At 38.8% G+C, this 15125-nt stretch overlaps 1 protein-coding gene across 5 annotated transcripts in view; it reads left to right on the top strand.

Annotated features, from left to right (window-relative positions):
* Window positions 1-15125, top strand: part of SH3KBP1 (SH3 domain containing kinase binding protein 1) — a 201684-nt gene that overhangs the window by 81457 nt on the left and 105102 nt on the right. For all 5 annotated transcript variants that reach the window (XR_003398469.1, XM_026849086.1, XM_026849077.1 and 2 more), the window contains one exon: window positions 6303-6409. Coding sequence is in view for 4 of the 5 variants with exons in the window: in XM_026849086.1 (XP_026704887.1) it covers window positions 6303-6409 (107 nt within the window). In the remaining variant the exon portion in view is untranslated. The remainder of the gene's footprint in view (window positions 1-6302; window positions 6410-15125) is intronic.

Raw genomic sequence — 15125 nt, 5'->3', positions numbered from 1 at the left:
AAAAAAAAAAAAAAAAAAAAAAAAAAAAAAAAAAAAAAAAAAAAAAAAAAAACCCGAAAAAAATACCCCCAAAAAAACCCCACAAAACCCCCCACCTCTTCCTCACCCCTCCTTCCCCCCCAATATTCACACCCAGCTTACTTCTGTTTTCTGCTAGACAGGGAACAGACAGACCTCAGCAGGTGTGTTTTGTCATCTGTCCAAAAGCATTCACCCTTCTAACAGCATGAGAGTGTTGGAATTGACATGTCACGTCCCAGGTCAGAAAAATACTGTCAAAATCCTCCAGGAAAAGAAGGAAATTGCAGCTTGACAATTCTGGTGCCTTTTAAGATCAGAATTGTATTTCTACTAATGGGTGGGTATAAGATGGTGGAATGCTTGTGTTGTGAAAGGTAGTGACAGAATCCACATTAGGATTGAGTGTAACTAAGACTTTATCTGAAGTCTTTTAACATTATCTTCAACAGACTTTTAAGAAAGCAATTGAAAAAGTTAATATTTTTAATGCTAACTAGATGTTTGCTCTTAATTTCTCAAAAACATTACAGAGGGTAGTGATTTTAAGATGAGTTCTTCTCAGAAGTAAGCTTGTAGCTCAACCTTTCTCTTAACATTTGCATTTTAATATACACAATTCAGTGATTTATAACAACAAACAAAAAAAGGTGATAAAATAACCGTCTAGTCTGGCAGTCCAAAGCTATACCAGAACTCCATCAGTACCATTAAAATCAGGAACATGTAATCTAAAAGCTTATACATCATTTCTTAGTTGTACAGTAGTTGTCTTTTGTCTTTTTGCACATTAAATTTAGAACTGGTTTCTAGCTGAGTTATATCACAACACATCTTGTCTAACTGGGAGACACTGTGCACTGACCAGTTTTCTGCAGCTACAGACAGAGCTTTGAAAGCTGGGAGGATGGGAAATGCAACTGAGGCTGATGGGCACATGGTGTCTTGTGCAGGGGAACCAGAAATAGAAGACAGGAAACTTTTCCTCTCATTTGTCATTTTCCTCCTAATAGACTTGTCTGAAAGGGTCTTTCTTGCCAAATGGTGTTACTGAGTTCACTCCCTTTGCATCTACTTGAAGGGTGGCTGATTGGATCTCAGTTTCCTTCCGTGGTTCCCCTGCGGCTGCCCAGCATGCCCAGAGTAGAGGGAAGTCCATGTGTCTGCAGGAGCTGCTACGTGCTTTGGTGTGTGTGAAATATTTTAGATGTGAGAGAAATGTCTTTAGGCTCCTCATGCTGCAAACCTTGACTTAGTTCCCAACATAACCCATGCAATTTCCATAGCAACACTCCTTTATTTAAAAACAATAATAAAAGAAATCCAGGCACAGTTGGGTTGGATTGTTTGTCTGAGCTATGATGATATCGATATGTCTCTTTTTAAACCAGATCCAGTTGCAAAATTGTGGAGTCTAGTTTTGAAGAGATTGTCAGCCATTTAGGTCTACCTTTTGTCATCAGTGGGAGGGATGGACACTTGCTCAATGGGTCTGTTCTCTTAAGGCTTTTATTGAATACGTTTTTTTGATGCTGCAGAACTGTGTTATGAAAAGGATTGCTGTACTTATTCACTTTTGGTGAGAAAAAAAGGTGGATTAGTATGTAGAGTTGATGGACCTTCTGTTAGTGATGTTAACCATGTGGTTTTCACTGACAGGACAGGCTATAAAGACATTGGCATCAAGTGAAAAGTAGAAACTACCATTCACACATGCACGCATTTATATAAACATCTGTTTCATGACAGAGGTTTTAAGTTTAAAAAAAGTAGTTTGGATTTGAAAATTCCAGTTCATTCTGAAATGGTTTAGTTCCTATCTATTCTGCTGCTGCCGTACTTTTCATCTAACCCCACGTTGTCAGTTTGCAACATTTCCTGGGTCCTATGGCAGCATGTAAGTACCAGTGTGACTTGTGGAGTGTTGCCTCAGCTTTTGGTACGTCTTACAAAGGTAAGCATTGAATGCCAGTGTGTTATCATTGTCTCATGTCTTCACTGCAAATGCCAGAGGGGCGTTTAAATGTCTAGAAATCGCTCTCTGGAGGAAGCCCCTTTATGGTCTCCTGCTGTCACCAGCAACCACACCATTTTTAAAATCTGATCAAACGGCACTTTGTAACAAATTAGATTTGTGCCCTTGAAGATCTGTTTGTTTCAAGTTTCTAAATACATGTTCATGCCTTTTTCTATCTGACCTAACTTTAGACCTTTAGAAATTAGATGTTGAGGTCTGATCTAGCCACACCAGTAGAAAAAGGCACTTCCAGAGAGTCATTCATCTGATGTATGTTAGTCTTCTGTTTTACAGTGATACCAAATACCCTCTGGAGGTATTAAGTTTTGTCCACTCCTGAATGATAGGCTCGGACTTAGACATCAGATTCAGGGACACCTACAATGAGATAGGTAAATCTTAAGTTAAAGACCAAAATGAACTGGTTTAGCAAAGCCTGTTTATGCTGCTAAGCTACAAAGTTTTGCTCTGAGTGAAAGTGTTTGGGGAATGATGGGAGAAGCAGTTCACCACCAATGCTGGCAGGTGCGGTGAGCAGGAGTTGGCAATCAACAGCTGCCATAAGGAGTCAGCCAGCATTCCTCTTAAGGTGCTTGGTGACATGACACCTTTCATAATGCATGCAAGGTCCATTTTCTTTCCTCCCTTGCTCGATCTGCAGACACTTTGTAAGGGTTCGGTGCCTTTGGCACAGTCCTTACAGGGAGAGGAGCTGAGTCAGGCATGCCCTGCGTCACAGTTGTTGAGATCTTGGTGCCATCAAATTCAGATGCAATATGCTTTGCAGTCACTGGCTTCTTAGCCCCCCTGTATGTGCGCAGCAGATTCTCTCTAACTGCCTGATTTGTTTTAAGAACTGACTGCACCAACTAGGTGTGATATTTTTTTTTTTTTTTCCCTTGGAGGTTTATTATAACTGTGTAAATGAGACCCAGTACTTTTTTACAAGGATGAGTGATGTTATTTCTGTATGATGGCTTGTTCTGAATACAATGTAGCTCAGTTAGTTTCTGACCTGCAGCTCACAGGTGCTAATGTTGTGCCACAGCTACAGGAGATGAAAAAGCCTAAAACTGCAACCAGCAGTCAGAGCTCAGTGTGGTGTTACCTGCAGGTTACTTGCTACAGTTTATTATAAATTGCCCAGGAAGAGTTCACCGATTTTTTTTTGTTGTTGTTGTTTGTTTGGGGTTTTGTTTTGTTGTTTTGTTTGGGTTTTTTTTTCCCTTCTTTTAAGCCTTTCAACCCAGTGAGGATTTTGTAGCACACCTTTTCTGATTTTAAAGTACTGGCTTTGTTACCTGCCTTCTCACCACACAGTAACATTTCACTTGCAAGTAACTGAGTTTATGCTCAAGTGTGGAGAAAACTGCAAAAAAAAACCTCTTACAAAATATTGTCTTCATCAATTTGCAAGTAAGAAGAAAATGGATGTGATTAGAAAGTATCTGCAGTCTTCACTGCAGAATTGCTTCTCTATATGATTTAAAATTAACTTTACATCAATTAGTTGAATTACTTATATTTTAAAGTCTCAGTGTGCCATTTCATTCTCAGGTAACTAGCAGTTAAACAATAAACTGTGATAATAATAGCAAAAGGGGAAATGGCAAGAGAAAACCAAGACTTCAGAACTGCTTGTTAGTTGTCCCAGTTGGTCCTTCTGGTTCCTGAACATGCTGCCTTTAAGAGACTTTGTGCTAGTTAAGAAACAGATAAAAAATTGATGATACTGAGGTGGGAGTATTGCATTTGCAAAATTAGAGTTTTTCTTTACTAAATTTTTGGATATACACAGCTTGGATACTCTGGCTTTTCCTATTAATCAGCTCTGGTTTTTTAGAAAACTCATACTGCTGTATTTCCCAGGTTGCTTTACTGTAACAAAAACCAGATACCCCTTGGCTGCAGAGCTCTTCGCACAACTTGTGCTCTGTTCAAGTGCTCCAAGCATTACCATGCATATGGAGTCCAGCAGCACCTTCTCCTTAAAACCAAGGGGATTGCTGCTGAATCTGTTGTCTTGCATTAAATCAGAGAGAGGAACTGGTTGGTACATAGAGTCTATGCCTGTTGTTGGCATGCTACTTTCTATTTAGGTATTTCTTTAGAGAAATATTTGGGATGAGAGAGAAAGCAGTGAGACAACCGTTAGGCTATTGGAGATAAATGCAGATTTTTACTAGGTTTTCTATACAGTAATAAAAAAACTTTATGGGGTTGGGAAGGGGAAGGATTAACACAGGTCTATTATTAGCATCCAGAATTGTGTTTACTTCTTACTCCAATCTCAAAAATATTCTCCAGGAGTCTCACAATATTGATTATTAAATAGTGTGGCAACTGACGTCAGGCAACATCAGCACATTAGTTGCTACTAATGATGTTAGAAAACATAGCAGGAATCTTATCTTTAGGGAAAGTAGCCAGCGTCTTTTACACAATGAAAAAAATGCTGAGTAGGGAAGGTATGTATTATATTGAAGTTATTTTTAATGCAGCTGTGTAAAGTTGTCAATTTAAGACCATTTTAGTTTAGATGGTGAAGAATGAACAGTCATCTGTAGGTGGAAAACAGAGCCAGTTTGAGCAAGTTTGGTTGCAGTGCATTAAAGCATTAATTTTAACATTCCAAAACCTGACACTCATGCATGATTGCAGTGGCTGTAAAAAATGTTGTCAGAAAGCCAAATTCAATGGCTTCCTTTCTCAATTCTTTCTCTAGCTTTAACTAATAGATTAGGAAAAAAAAAAAAAAAAGTTCTGTAACTTTTTATTACTGTTCACCCTCAAACCGGGTTATCAAGAAATGTTACAGGGGAAAATAATAGATTGACCATCAGATTCATTTCTGTAATTTAATGTCAGATTAAGTCTTTTCTTGGACATTATTTACCTAACTGGTTTTGGTGTGTATTGAACATGTTTTGCAGTTAAGAGAAATAGCATAAGAGAAAGTACATTTACTTTTGTAGAGTGTGTACATATGTTTGTGTGGATATACGCATATAAATAATACAAAATAGTATGGTTTATACATTGCACATCTTCTAGAGAAGAGAGTAATCAGTGAATCCTGTGTTTTGAATTATTTCTCTCTTCCTACTTTCTCCTCCTCCACCACATTCCAGCATGGTTATGATTCATGTCAGTAAGTTGTCCTTCAGCTAATAGAGGCAGAGCAGCATGGTTCGGCAACTTAATTTAGGGAAGTTCTCTCATCTTTGCTACAAATTTTACACTATTATATTTATATGTAAACCAGTGGGTCTGGCAAACAAAAGCTCAGGAACTGAATCTTTTCATTTATCTGCCTGTCTTAAAACTGTGGTGGCAGAAGGGTCAAGTAAGGGGTCATACTCTTAGTCAGAGCTATGAATTTCCAGTCATGCATTCAAAGATGCACCCTCATTCTAGCCTGGACATCCAAGCTGAAGAGAAAGATGCGTGGTGACATAGTTTCCAATAGCTGGTTGATTATCAAAATTAACCTGTCTTAACCACACTAATCCAATGACACACCTAGCTTTGGGGTCATTTGAGATGGGTTTTCCTTCTTTTCTCTTTAATCTGATACTAGTGCATAAATATGCATCTTACAAATATGTGTGTGGATATATCCATACCTACCTATATATCTGTATGTATAAGTAAAAGAATATATATATATATCTATGTGTATATATATATATATATATATATATATATATATATATATGAAAAGGTTAGTGAGATCTTTGTACACCTGTGAAAGAATTATGGAGTAAAAATACAGGACAAGATAATTAGTTGAGAGCTTATTTTCATATGAGTAAAAGCCACAAGGTTTTGGATCCGTCCCTCACCCCTCCAGTTTCTGGATTTGCCTACACCATGTGTATAGAGCCTTAGCCTAGAAGAGAAAGTGTAGCAAATACACTCTGGGTAAAGCTGTCCGTCCTGTCACTAGGAAGCACAGTCTATTAGTTAAATTTTGACTCTGGAATAGTATTACAGAAAGGAAAAAAATCTCCACAATTTATTTTCATTTATTAAATGCACTGAATTATAAAAATGCTTGAAAGAAATAATATGTACCAGAAATATTTTCTCCACCCTCTTTTTGTAAATTAATTTTAGGCAGATATGCTAAGCATTGCAAATATTCAGATTCTTTTAATAATGCTCAAAGAATAATATTTCATCTTTAATCATTTCCCCTGTCTTGTGTTTGGCATGAAATTTTGGTTTTGTTTTACAATTTCCCCATTTCGTTCATTTTCACCAGGAGAAAGAAACAGAAGAAGAAGATGTCAGGTGGCTTTCAGTTATATGCCCCAAAATGAAGATGAACTGGAATTAAAAGTTGGTGACATCATTGAAGTTGTGGGAGAGGTGAGCACATCTTTAATGGAATATACATATATGCAGTTCTGACATCCTGTGTGTGTGCTAAGGTATACATCTTATATCTTAGATACTGTGTATTTTGAGACATAATTTAAATCAGACATTTTTCTTCTCTGGTACATTGACATGTCTGGTTTGGGTTTCTATTGGGGGTAAGGGGATGTGGTTGATTGCTTATGGATTTCATAAGGGGTTTTTTCGCTCTACCGCTTCTGCTGGTTATACTTGATCAGTTGACATTTCTGAGTTCTGTTCAGGGAGTTTGTGCTACAGGGCTATTGAGTTTATATCTCTGAAGAACCAAGATTATAGCAGAAAATTTTTTTCCCAATTTTAGTAAGACAGCCATGGGGAAGAATTATCTTTATGGAGTTAAACACATTTAAGAAATTTACTTGAAGCTCTCAAGTTCAGTCATGACATTCTCCTTTTGTCATCTTTAACAATTTCATTTTAGTCTAATCAGTTTAAAAACAAACAAACAAACAAACAAACCCCAACAAATTCTTTAGAGACTCAAGATGCACTTATTTTGGGTGGAAAATGAATCCACATCTCTTAGAAGGAATGGAACAAATTATCAACACTTAGACAGAGATACAGAAATTTTCTCTGCATGGCTGAATCTGATTGCAGGAGCAAGGAATGCTGTTCACTTCAAATACCTTCAGGTTTTTTTTCTATTAGAGATTTTAGAAATATCTTCTTGAGCCTAATATAGGCACATGGACCAAAAGTCAAAATAATAGCATGAATAAGTGGAATGCATTCACGCTCATTTAGTCTTTACTTAATTAGCTTTAGAAAGACCTTAGTCTGCTCAAGCAGCCAATAAAAGGTGTGTTTCAGCTTGTATCATTTATTTGTAGGATTTTTTCCCTGTGACTCAGCAGCTGATAAGTCAACATTTATTTTTGTGTCAAGGATATATGATTATATACCTTTGTTTTCTTTTTCCTGCATATGTCACTTAAGAAATCAGTTCTAAAAGAATATAAATTCTATTGCAATCTACATGACATCCAGTGTTTTCTTATGAGAGATTAAATTCTCACATCTCAGTGTAAGAAGCTTAGTGATCACTGGTTTTCCTTTTACCTAGCTGTGCAAGCCAGCTCTATGCATTGTTCTTCCTGAAATCAGAGATGATGTGTCACTTAACTAACCTTATTCTATCTCTAAGCAGAACTGTGTGGGGGATGTCAAGGTTGTAAGATATTTAAGAGCATATTTTGAAGACAGTGTGAACCCAATATTATATAATGAGTTTCACAGCAGCCCATGAGCTGTTTTCATTGCACAATTTGAAGTATATTTGACCTCACATGGCCACACAAATATATTCCATCAGTTGCCCTACTTAAAACTTAAGTCTTTCTCTTTCGAGCCGTAAAGTGATGGAATAAAACCCCTTCCTAGTATCCAGACAACAAATTAACTCTACTGAATGAATGGTATGATTAAATAATTTAGATGAGGCACTGGACTTCCCTTATGAAAAGCATCTCTTGTCTTCTTATAAATTTGAACAGCTTAACTATAAATAACAGATAATTTTTTTTAATCCAAATGAGACTGAAAATGTTTGCATCAAAATTTAAAGATGTAGAACTTTAGAAGTGAAACATTACTGTACTTGCATGTGTGTGATTATAGTTAAGGCCATGTTTTTTGAAAACCACTTGAATTGCTGATTACAGACTTTGTAGTCTCACACTCATAGCTGTACTTTGAATTGTTACTGTCAAAGAAGGCATTGACAACTTGCTGATTCTAAAGTTTAAGAAAATATATTGTCTAGGGCTGTTTTTTTCATTGGCAGTGCTAAAGAATGTCATACTGGAATTAGTTTTACTGTAGTGTGGAAGAGGATTTCTCATGGCTAGCTTGAACAGTTGACCATAAGTAAAAGCTGAAGAAGAACAGCTGACACAGGTGAGGCTGTGCCCTCTCTGACCTTACAAAATAGCCTGCTCTGTCAGCTACTGAAATAGAAGCTCTGCCTCAGGCATCGTCTGGTGCATTGATGCGATCCAGGACATTGACTCTTCTGGGTGGAACTAGTTCAGCTGGTGGAAGAGGGAAAAGAAAGGAATTTAGAGGAAAAGTTCTCAGCACCTCAGGAAGTGTTGTTGTATGACCTTTATTTTCAGTCATGGTGGATACCAAGAAGTTGATGTTGGATACTTACTGCTATTACTTCCTCTTCTGCCCTTATCATAGTAGTGTTCATTCCTCAAAAAAGGAGGGCAGAATTTTTCTTTTGAAACAGGAAATTTACTTGATATAGAAAGCTGCACCAACCAATGTACTGATTTCGCTGTTTACCCTTTTGCTTATAGGTAATGCTGCATAAAGACTCGTTGCATTTAAATAGGATTCACACTGTTTATGTCATTATATACTCCTTATTTCAAATTATAAATGTTTGAACATATTATTTAAAAAATACAGCTTCCTCAGTTGTGAAAATGGAGATTTTTTTGCAAGGACCAAAACCATGCTGTGTTATTGTACAAAACCCCCCCAAACAACAGAAAAAAATCCTCCCACACAGGCAACGGTTGGAGGCAATTATCACAAAATATCATATTTGTTTATCATTACTCAAGATGAAAAACTGGACTATAGCATCTTTAGCATTATTTACAGTGGCTCAGTGGCTGAAAGATTAATGGTCATTCACTTTCCATTTCCCGTTACTTCTTTCTCTTACCCCATCTTTTTATTCATGAGTAGAAGGTCTCAGATTCCCACAGGTAGTATTTTATTATATCCTCCTAATAAAGTTGCACCAGTGAATTAATTTGTTTTAAATTGACTTAGATTAATATTTTGAAATCTCTGTGGATTTCAGTTTAGTAGAAAAGAAATTGATTCCTAACTGACTTATGGGAAACTAAAATGAATATTGTTTAGATCAAAATATCTATATATCTTTATGTAGGTATTTAACAAAAAATGTGTTTAAAATGATGCTTATGGTTGATAACTCATTTAACTTTTCCTGTTTCAAAGAAAAGCTAGTTCCTTTTGTACTGTACTAATTTGGCTCCATCCTTAAAGAAATGGGTTCTGCTCCTCCTCGAACCCCTTGAAGGTCACCGTCTTCATCAAAGGGTTAACGGAAGGGAATGCAAGTCTTCACCTCAGCCACCTCCATCAGTGCCCAAGTGTGTTTTCCCTGACCCCCAGTGAAAATAGGTTACACTCATATCACATGGTGACATGCTCAGGATGAGGATGTCTTCCCTTCTCCCACCTCTGCTTGAGGGCCCTAACCAAAACCTGAGGTGTAGTAGCATCTAAAGCTGCCCCAGATACTTCTTTCTGGTGCTAACAGATTGGATATTTTTTGAAAAGGTTTTTATGTCTATGGTAGTGATAGATACTATTGGAAATTCCTGTCGTGGCAGAAGTGGTTTGGGGCTGTACAGGGGATTGAAAGCCTTTAATAACAAGACTAGTTTTACTGAGGGAATCCAGCTTCATCAGCCACAAGACACAGACTAGGAGAACAACCCTCCCGTAATCCAAGAGAAGATAGCCAGTGACCTACTACATCAGATAGACATACACAAGTCTATGGGACTGGATGGGATACACCCCAGGGTGCTGAAGGAGCTGGCTGGGGTGCTCGCCAAGCCGCTTTCCATCATTTACCAGCAGTCCTGGCTGACCGGGGAGGTCCCGACAGATTGGAAATTGGCCAATGTGATACCCATCTATAAGAAGGGTAGGAAAGATGATCCTGGAAATTACAGGCCTGTCAGCTTGACATTGGTGCCTGGGAAGCTGATGGAGCAGCTCATCCTGAGTACCATCATACAGCACATACGGGACATCCAGATGCTCAGGCCCAGTCAGCAGGGGTTTATGAAAGGCAGGTCCTGCCTGACAAACCTGATCTCCTTCTATGACAGGGTGACCTGCTTATTGGATGAGGGAAAGGCTGTGGATGTTGTTTACCTTGACTTTAGTAAGGCCTTTGACACCGTTTCCCACAGCATCCTCCTGGCAAAACTGGCTGCTTGAGGGTTGGATGGGCACACGCTTTGCTGGGTAAAAAAATGTCTGGATGGCCGGGCCCAGAGAGTTGTGGTGAACGGAGTTAAATCCAGTTGGCGGCCGCTCATGGGTGGTGTCTCCCAGGGCTCGGTGTTGGGGCCACTCCTGTTTAACATCTTTATTGATGATCTAGACGAGGGGATCGAGTGCACCCTCTGTCAGTTTGCAGATGACCCCAAGTTGGGTGGGAGTGTTGATCTGCTCGAGGGTAGGGAGGCTCTGCAGAGAGACCTGGACAGGCTGGAGCCATGGGCTGAGGCCAACTGGAGGAGTTTCCATAAGGCCAAATGCCGGGGGCTGCCCTTGGGCCACAACAACCCCCAGCAGTGCTACAGGCTTGGGGAGGAGTGGCTGGAGAGCTGCCAGTCAGAGAGGGACCTGGGGGGGTTGATTGACAGCCGGCTGAACAGGAGCCAGCAGTGTGCCCAGGTGGCCAAGAAGGCCAATGGCATCCTGGCTTGTGTCAGCAATAGCGTGGCCAGCAGGGACAGGGAAGGGATCTGACCCCTGTACTCAGCACTGGTGAGGCCACACCTAGAATACTGTGTTCAGTTTAGGGCCCCTCACTACAAAAAGGACATTGAATGACTCGAGCATGTCCAGAGAAGGGCAACGGAGCTGGTGCAGGGTCTGGAGCACAGGTCGTACGGGGAGCGGCTGAGGGAACTGGGGGTGTTTAGTCTGGAGAAGAGGAGGCTGAGGGGAGACCTCATCGCCCTCTACAGCTACCTGAAAGGAGGTTGCAGAGAGCTGGGGATGAGTCTCTTGAACCAAGTAATAAGCAATAGTACAAGAGGGAATGGGCTCAAGTTGCACCAGGGAAGATTTAGACTGGATATTAGGAAGCATTTCTTTCCAGAAGGGGTTGTTAGGCATTGGAATGGGCTGCCCAGGGAGGTGGTGGAGTCCCCATCCCTGGAGGTGTTTAATAGTAGAGTTGACATACCACTGAGGGATATGGTGTAGTTGGGAACTGTCAGTGTGAGGTTAATGGTTGGACTGGATGATCTTCAAGGTCTTTCCAACCCAGATGATTCTGTGATTCTGTGAAACAACAGCAAGTGTGAGTTTTTGAGATGCTAGGCTTGTCACCAGATAGATATCCTTGGAGGCTGTATATTCAGAACTCGCAGTACCTTCCTATTTGTTCTAAATAGTTATAAATAATTATAATAAGATCAAACATTCATCACAATAGATAAAATGCTTGTTGTTAAACTAGAGGTTTCCATAACTACGCAGACAGTGATACCCATGAGACATTAATTAACAGACTTAAATTAAAAGTATATTTGAAACTAACAAGAAATGCATTTTCGTCATTGTTTACATTCACATTTAATGTGTGATTGATAGCTTTTAATGTGTGATTGATAGCTTTTTGCTTGTCATTTTCCTAGTTGATTAGCTATAACTAATTACAGTTGTCGCAAAATACAAGTGTAACTAATTGTCTTATTAAATGCAGATATATGAATCGCAATTATGTTCCACCCTTAGACTTTCATGGGATGTCAGAAAATTAACCTGTAGTTATTAGAGTAAGGTCATTTGGCATGTCATTCAGCAGTTCCAAGCCTGCTTTTATTTGGGATTAGTCTGCCGTCGTGATGCTATTTACTTTGTGGCCTCATCCTGCTGAGAAGTCAGCTTTTTGGCAACATGTATTGCATGGCGTGAAGCTCACAACTAAGTCTTTGACTGAGACGTGCTGCAATACCACTGAGCTTATTCTTTGACTTTTAATTAACATTACCACATATTACATGATCAAATCCTATCAGAAATTTGAAATTATAAAAGTGCACACTGAATTTTTACAAATCTGTTGCTCCTTTTGGGCAGGGTTGGTAGGATTTTGTTGTTATTGTGAGATAAAGTGGCTCAACCCATTTCCAAGAACAGGATAAACTCTGGGGATTGACCTGGACTTTCCTTACAGTAACTTATTTTGACAGCTGTAGAGTTGAAAGGGGAATATTTAATAGTGGCAAGGGGATGGTCTGTGCCACAAGTACAGAACTGTATAATACTGCAAGAGAACAGCTGGGAGTGAATGCTGATGTTCACATCCCTCAGTTTCTTTCCTGTGAAATGCTGTGGTAAGGTGTTTTCCCTGATCTTTTTCCAACAGGTGGTTCACAAGGACTTCTATGATTACTGCTTGTTTGGTTAGTTCATGTGGTAGGAGGCTTTTTTGTGGCAACAAAGATGCAAATATCTCTGACTTTTTATAGGGTCATGTCAGTATTATGTGATTGCTTTTTCTGTCCCTCAGTTTCTTACTTAGAAGATGATGTTAAAAAAAAAAACCCACACCAAAACCAAACAATCCCAAACCACAGAAACAAATGAAAAAAATCCCAAAGCACATTTTGACATTGTAAAATAAAGAACTCTGAAGCTGGAAAGATCCCCCAATACAATGTACTTGTGCAGTTTTTAAATCTTCCCTTCTGCACCAAACAGTTTCCAGATGTGCTGTAGCAGAAACCCAGGGGCTGGTTGATGTCTCATGGGTGTCTCTCTCTGAATGCACTCCCAGAATAAGCCATCAAGTGGCACTGTAAGCATCATCTTCTGTTGAGGTCTTGTTTCCAAAATTTCTTTTCCCGTTGGCAGTAAATATAATTTGTTTATTTTGCTTCTTGGGAATATATGTTTTTCATTTCCTTTCACCATACAATTGCTTTTGTCCTTCAAGCTCAAGATGTTCCATTAGAATTTATAAAATAAGGGATTTTTTTCCTTTGCTTTCTGTGTTCTAGTTTTCAGTAAGCAAAAGAAAATTTGTTGACCTTGGGCTTCTCTCCTTCCTGTTGCCTGCCTGTGGCATTGCTGTTATTCCTGGGACTGTGTTTTAGTTAGACAGCCCAGAAAGACTCTGTTGTGATCCAGGGAGACTTTCTTCCACCTGAAACCTTTCCTGAGTCAAAGCCTCCCTTGTTTGCCCTAGCTGAGCAAAATGTCTGTCAGCCTAACAGACAAAGCTACTGGCTGTAGAAAAGCTTGTGGAACAAGCGGATACAGGAGTTCATTGGAAATACACTTTAGGGCAGTGATTCTAAAAAGCTAAACATTTTAACCAGTTAACAACTCTAGCCTATTAATTACATAACGAGGTGTAAGCAAGCAGCTGTGGCAGTCCTATGTATTCTGACAAGCAGTTGCTGGTAGTTGGCCTCAGCATTTCCTGCTCTTTTTGGGTATCCCATCCTGGAGTTACTGGCATGGCCATGCAGTTCCCTCAAGGGAAGGTACTTCTAGCAACAAGGTTTGTTGCACTGCAGGTCAGGCTGATGCTCCCTCTGACACTTCTTTCTTTAAAGCGGAATCTTGCAGATTGTATTGGCCATGGAGAGAAAACCTAAAAAACCAATAAAAATAATCTTTCCTCACTTTTGGTATATCTTTATCTTGTAGTCCTAGTGACCTGCTGAAGTAATTTTGTTTTCTTTGGTTGCTTTACAGTTACAGAATAAAACTGCATTCCCTATCTTAAATAGAACTATTATGTTTGCCTGAAGGCTTGAACTGCTGTCATATTATTTTCTTTTTTCAATTTTTTTGTACTTTAAACATGGAAATAGGCTGATTTCAATAAATTTTTGTTGATTTCTAATCAGCTTAATGTCCTAGCATCTGTATACCCTTTTGAGAACTTCTTGTTTGTGTGTCTGAATGTCTCACCCATATAATTCTCTGTTTATTTTCCTGTTTGTCCACTTCCATGGTATTGATTTTGAGCCCTTCATTATTATTTCTTATTTATATTGTTAGTAGTAAGTAAAGTTAACTACTACAGCATCTTACTCTCTTTCTAGTCTGAGTTGTTACTGTGTGCTAGGATCTCACAGTTTGATGAAACACTCACTTTCTAACAAACCAGTATATTTTGAATTATTTTCATCCGTATTTGGTTTATAGTTTCTAAAAACCTCATTCACATCAAAAAAGGCTCTACTGATTGAGTAGTTCAATTAAAAACAAAATACAAGTATTCTTTATTCATTGAAAATATTTTTTAAAAAAAAGCTCAATGATATTGCAAGAACATTTGAATGTTGCATAATTATTATATAGATTAAATTTCCCTTTAAAACCCAAAGGCAAGGCTCTTTAATGGAATGCATTTCTCAAGAGATGATGCACCATTCTCCGGTGATATTGTTGTTCATATCTTATCCAATCACATCCAGGTGTTGGACTGCATATAGCTGACTGCTGTTGCATCTGTCTCCGCTCCATGCATGGCATTTACCGAGTTGCAGTTGGGTGCATGTGTTAATACCTCCCTAAACATATGAAGTGGAGTAATGTAGTATCTTCAGTCACTTTCCTGTATGTTGTTGCTCTTCAAATGTGATGTGACAGCAGTACTGGCAGCCTAAAGGCTTGGCTAGATGAGAATATGCCATGCCTCTCCAAAAGGCAGTGAGCAGATATAACACACTGGAAACACATCTTAAAAATACCTCTAGCTGTAGTCACTTATATTTGGCAGATTGAAAGATGATGCTTCTAACTTAAAAACAAAAACTTCGTTTTAAACTTCATTTTCAGGCTGAACTGAACAATTGGTGTGTCGGATATTATGAATAGTAGAACTTTTTTTCTGCCAAAGGGACACAGA

Source organism: Athene cunicularia (assembly GCF_003259725.1).
Source record: "Athene cunicularia isolate RWA chromosome 1 unlocalized genomic scaffold, athCun1 chr1_part1, whole genome shotgun sequence".
Classification (NCBI taxonomy): Eukaryota; Metazoa; Chordata; class Aves; order Strigiformes; family Strigidae; genus Athene; species Athene cunicularia.
Note: the sequence above shows the minus strand (reverse complement) of the source record. Positions and strands in the feature narration are given on the sequence as shown.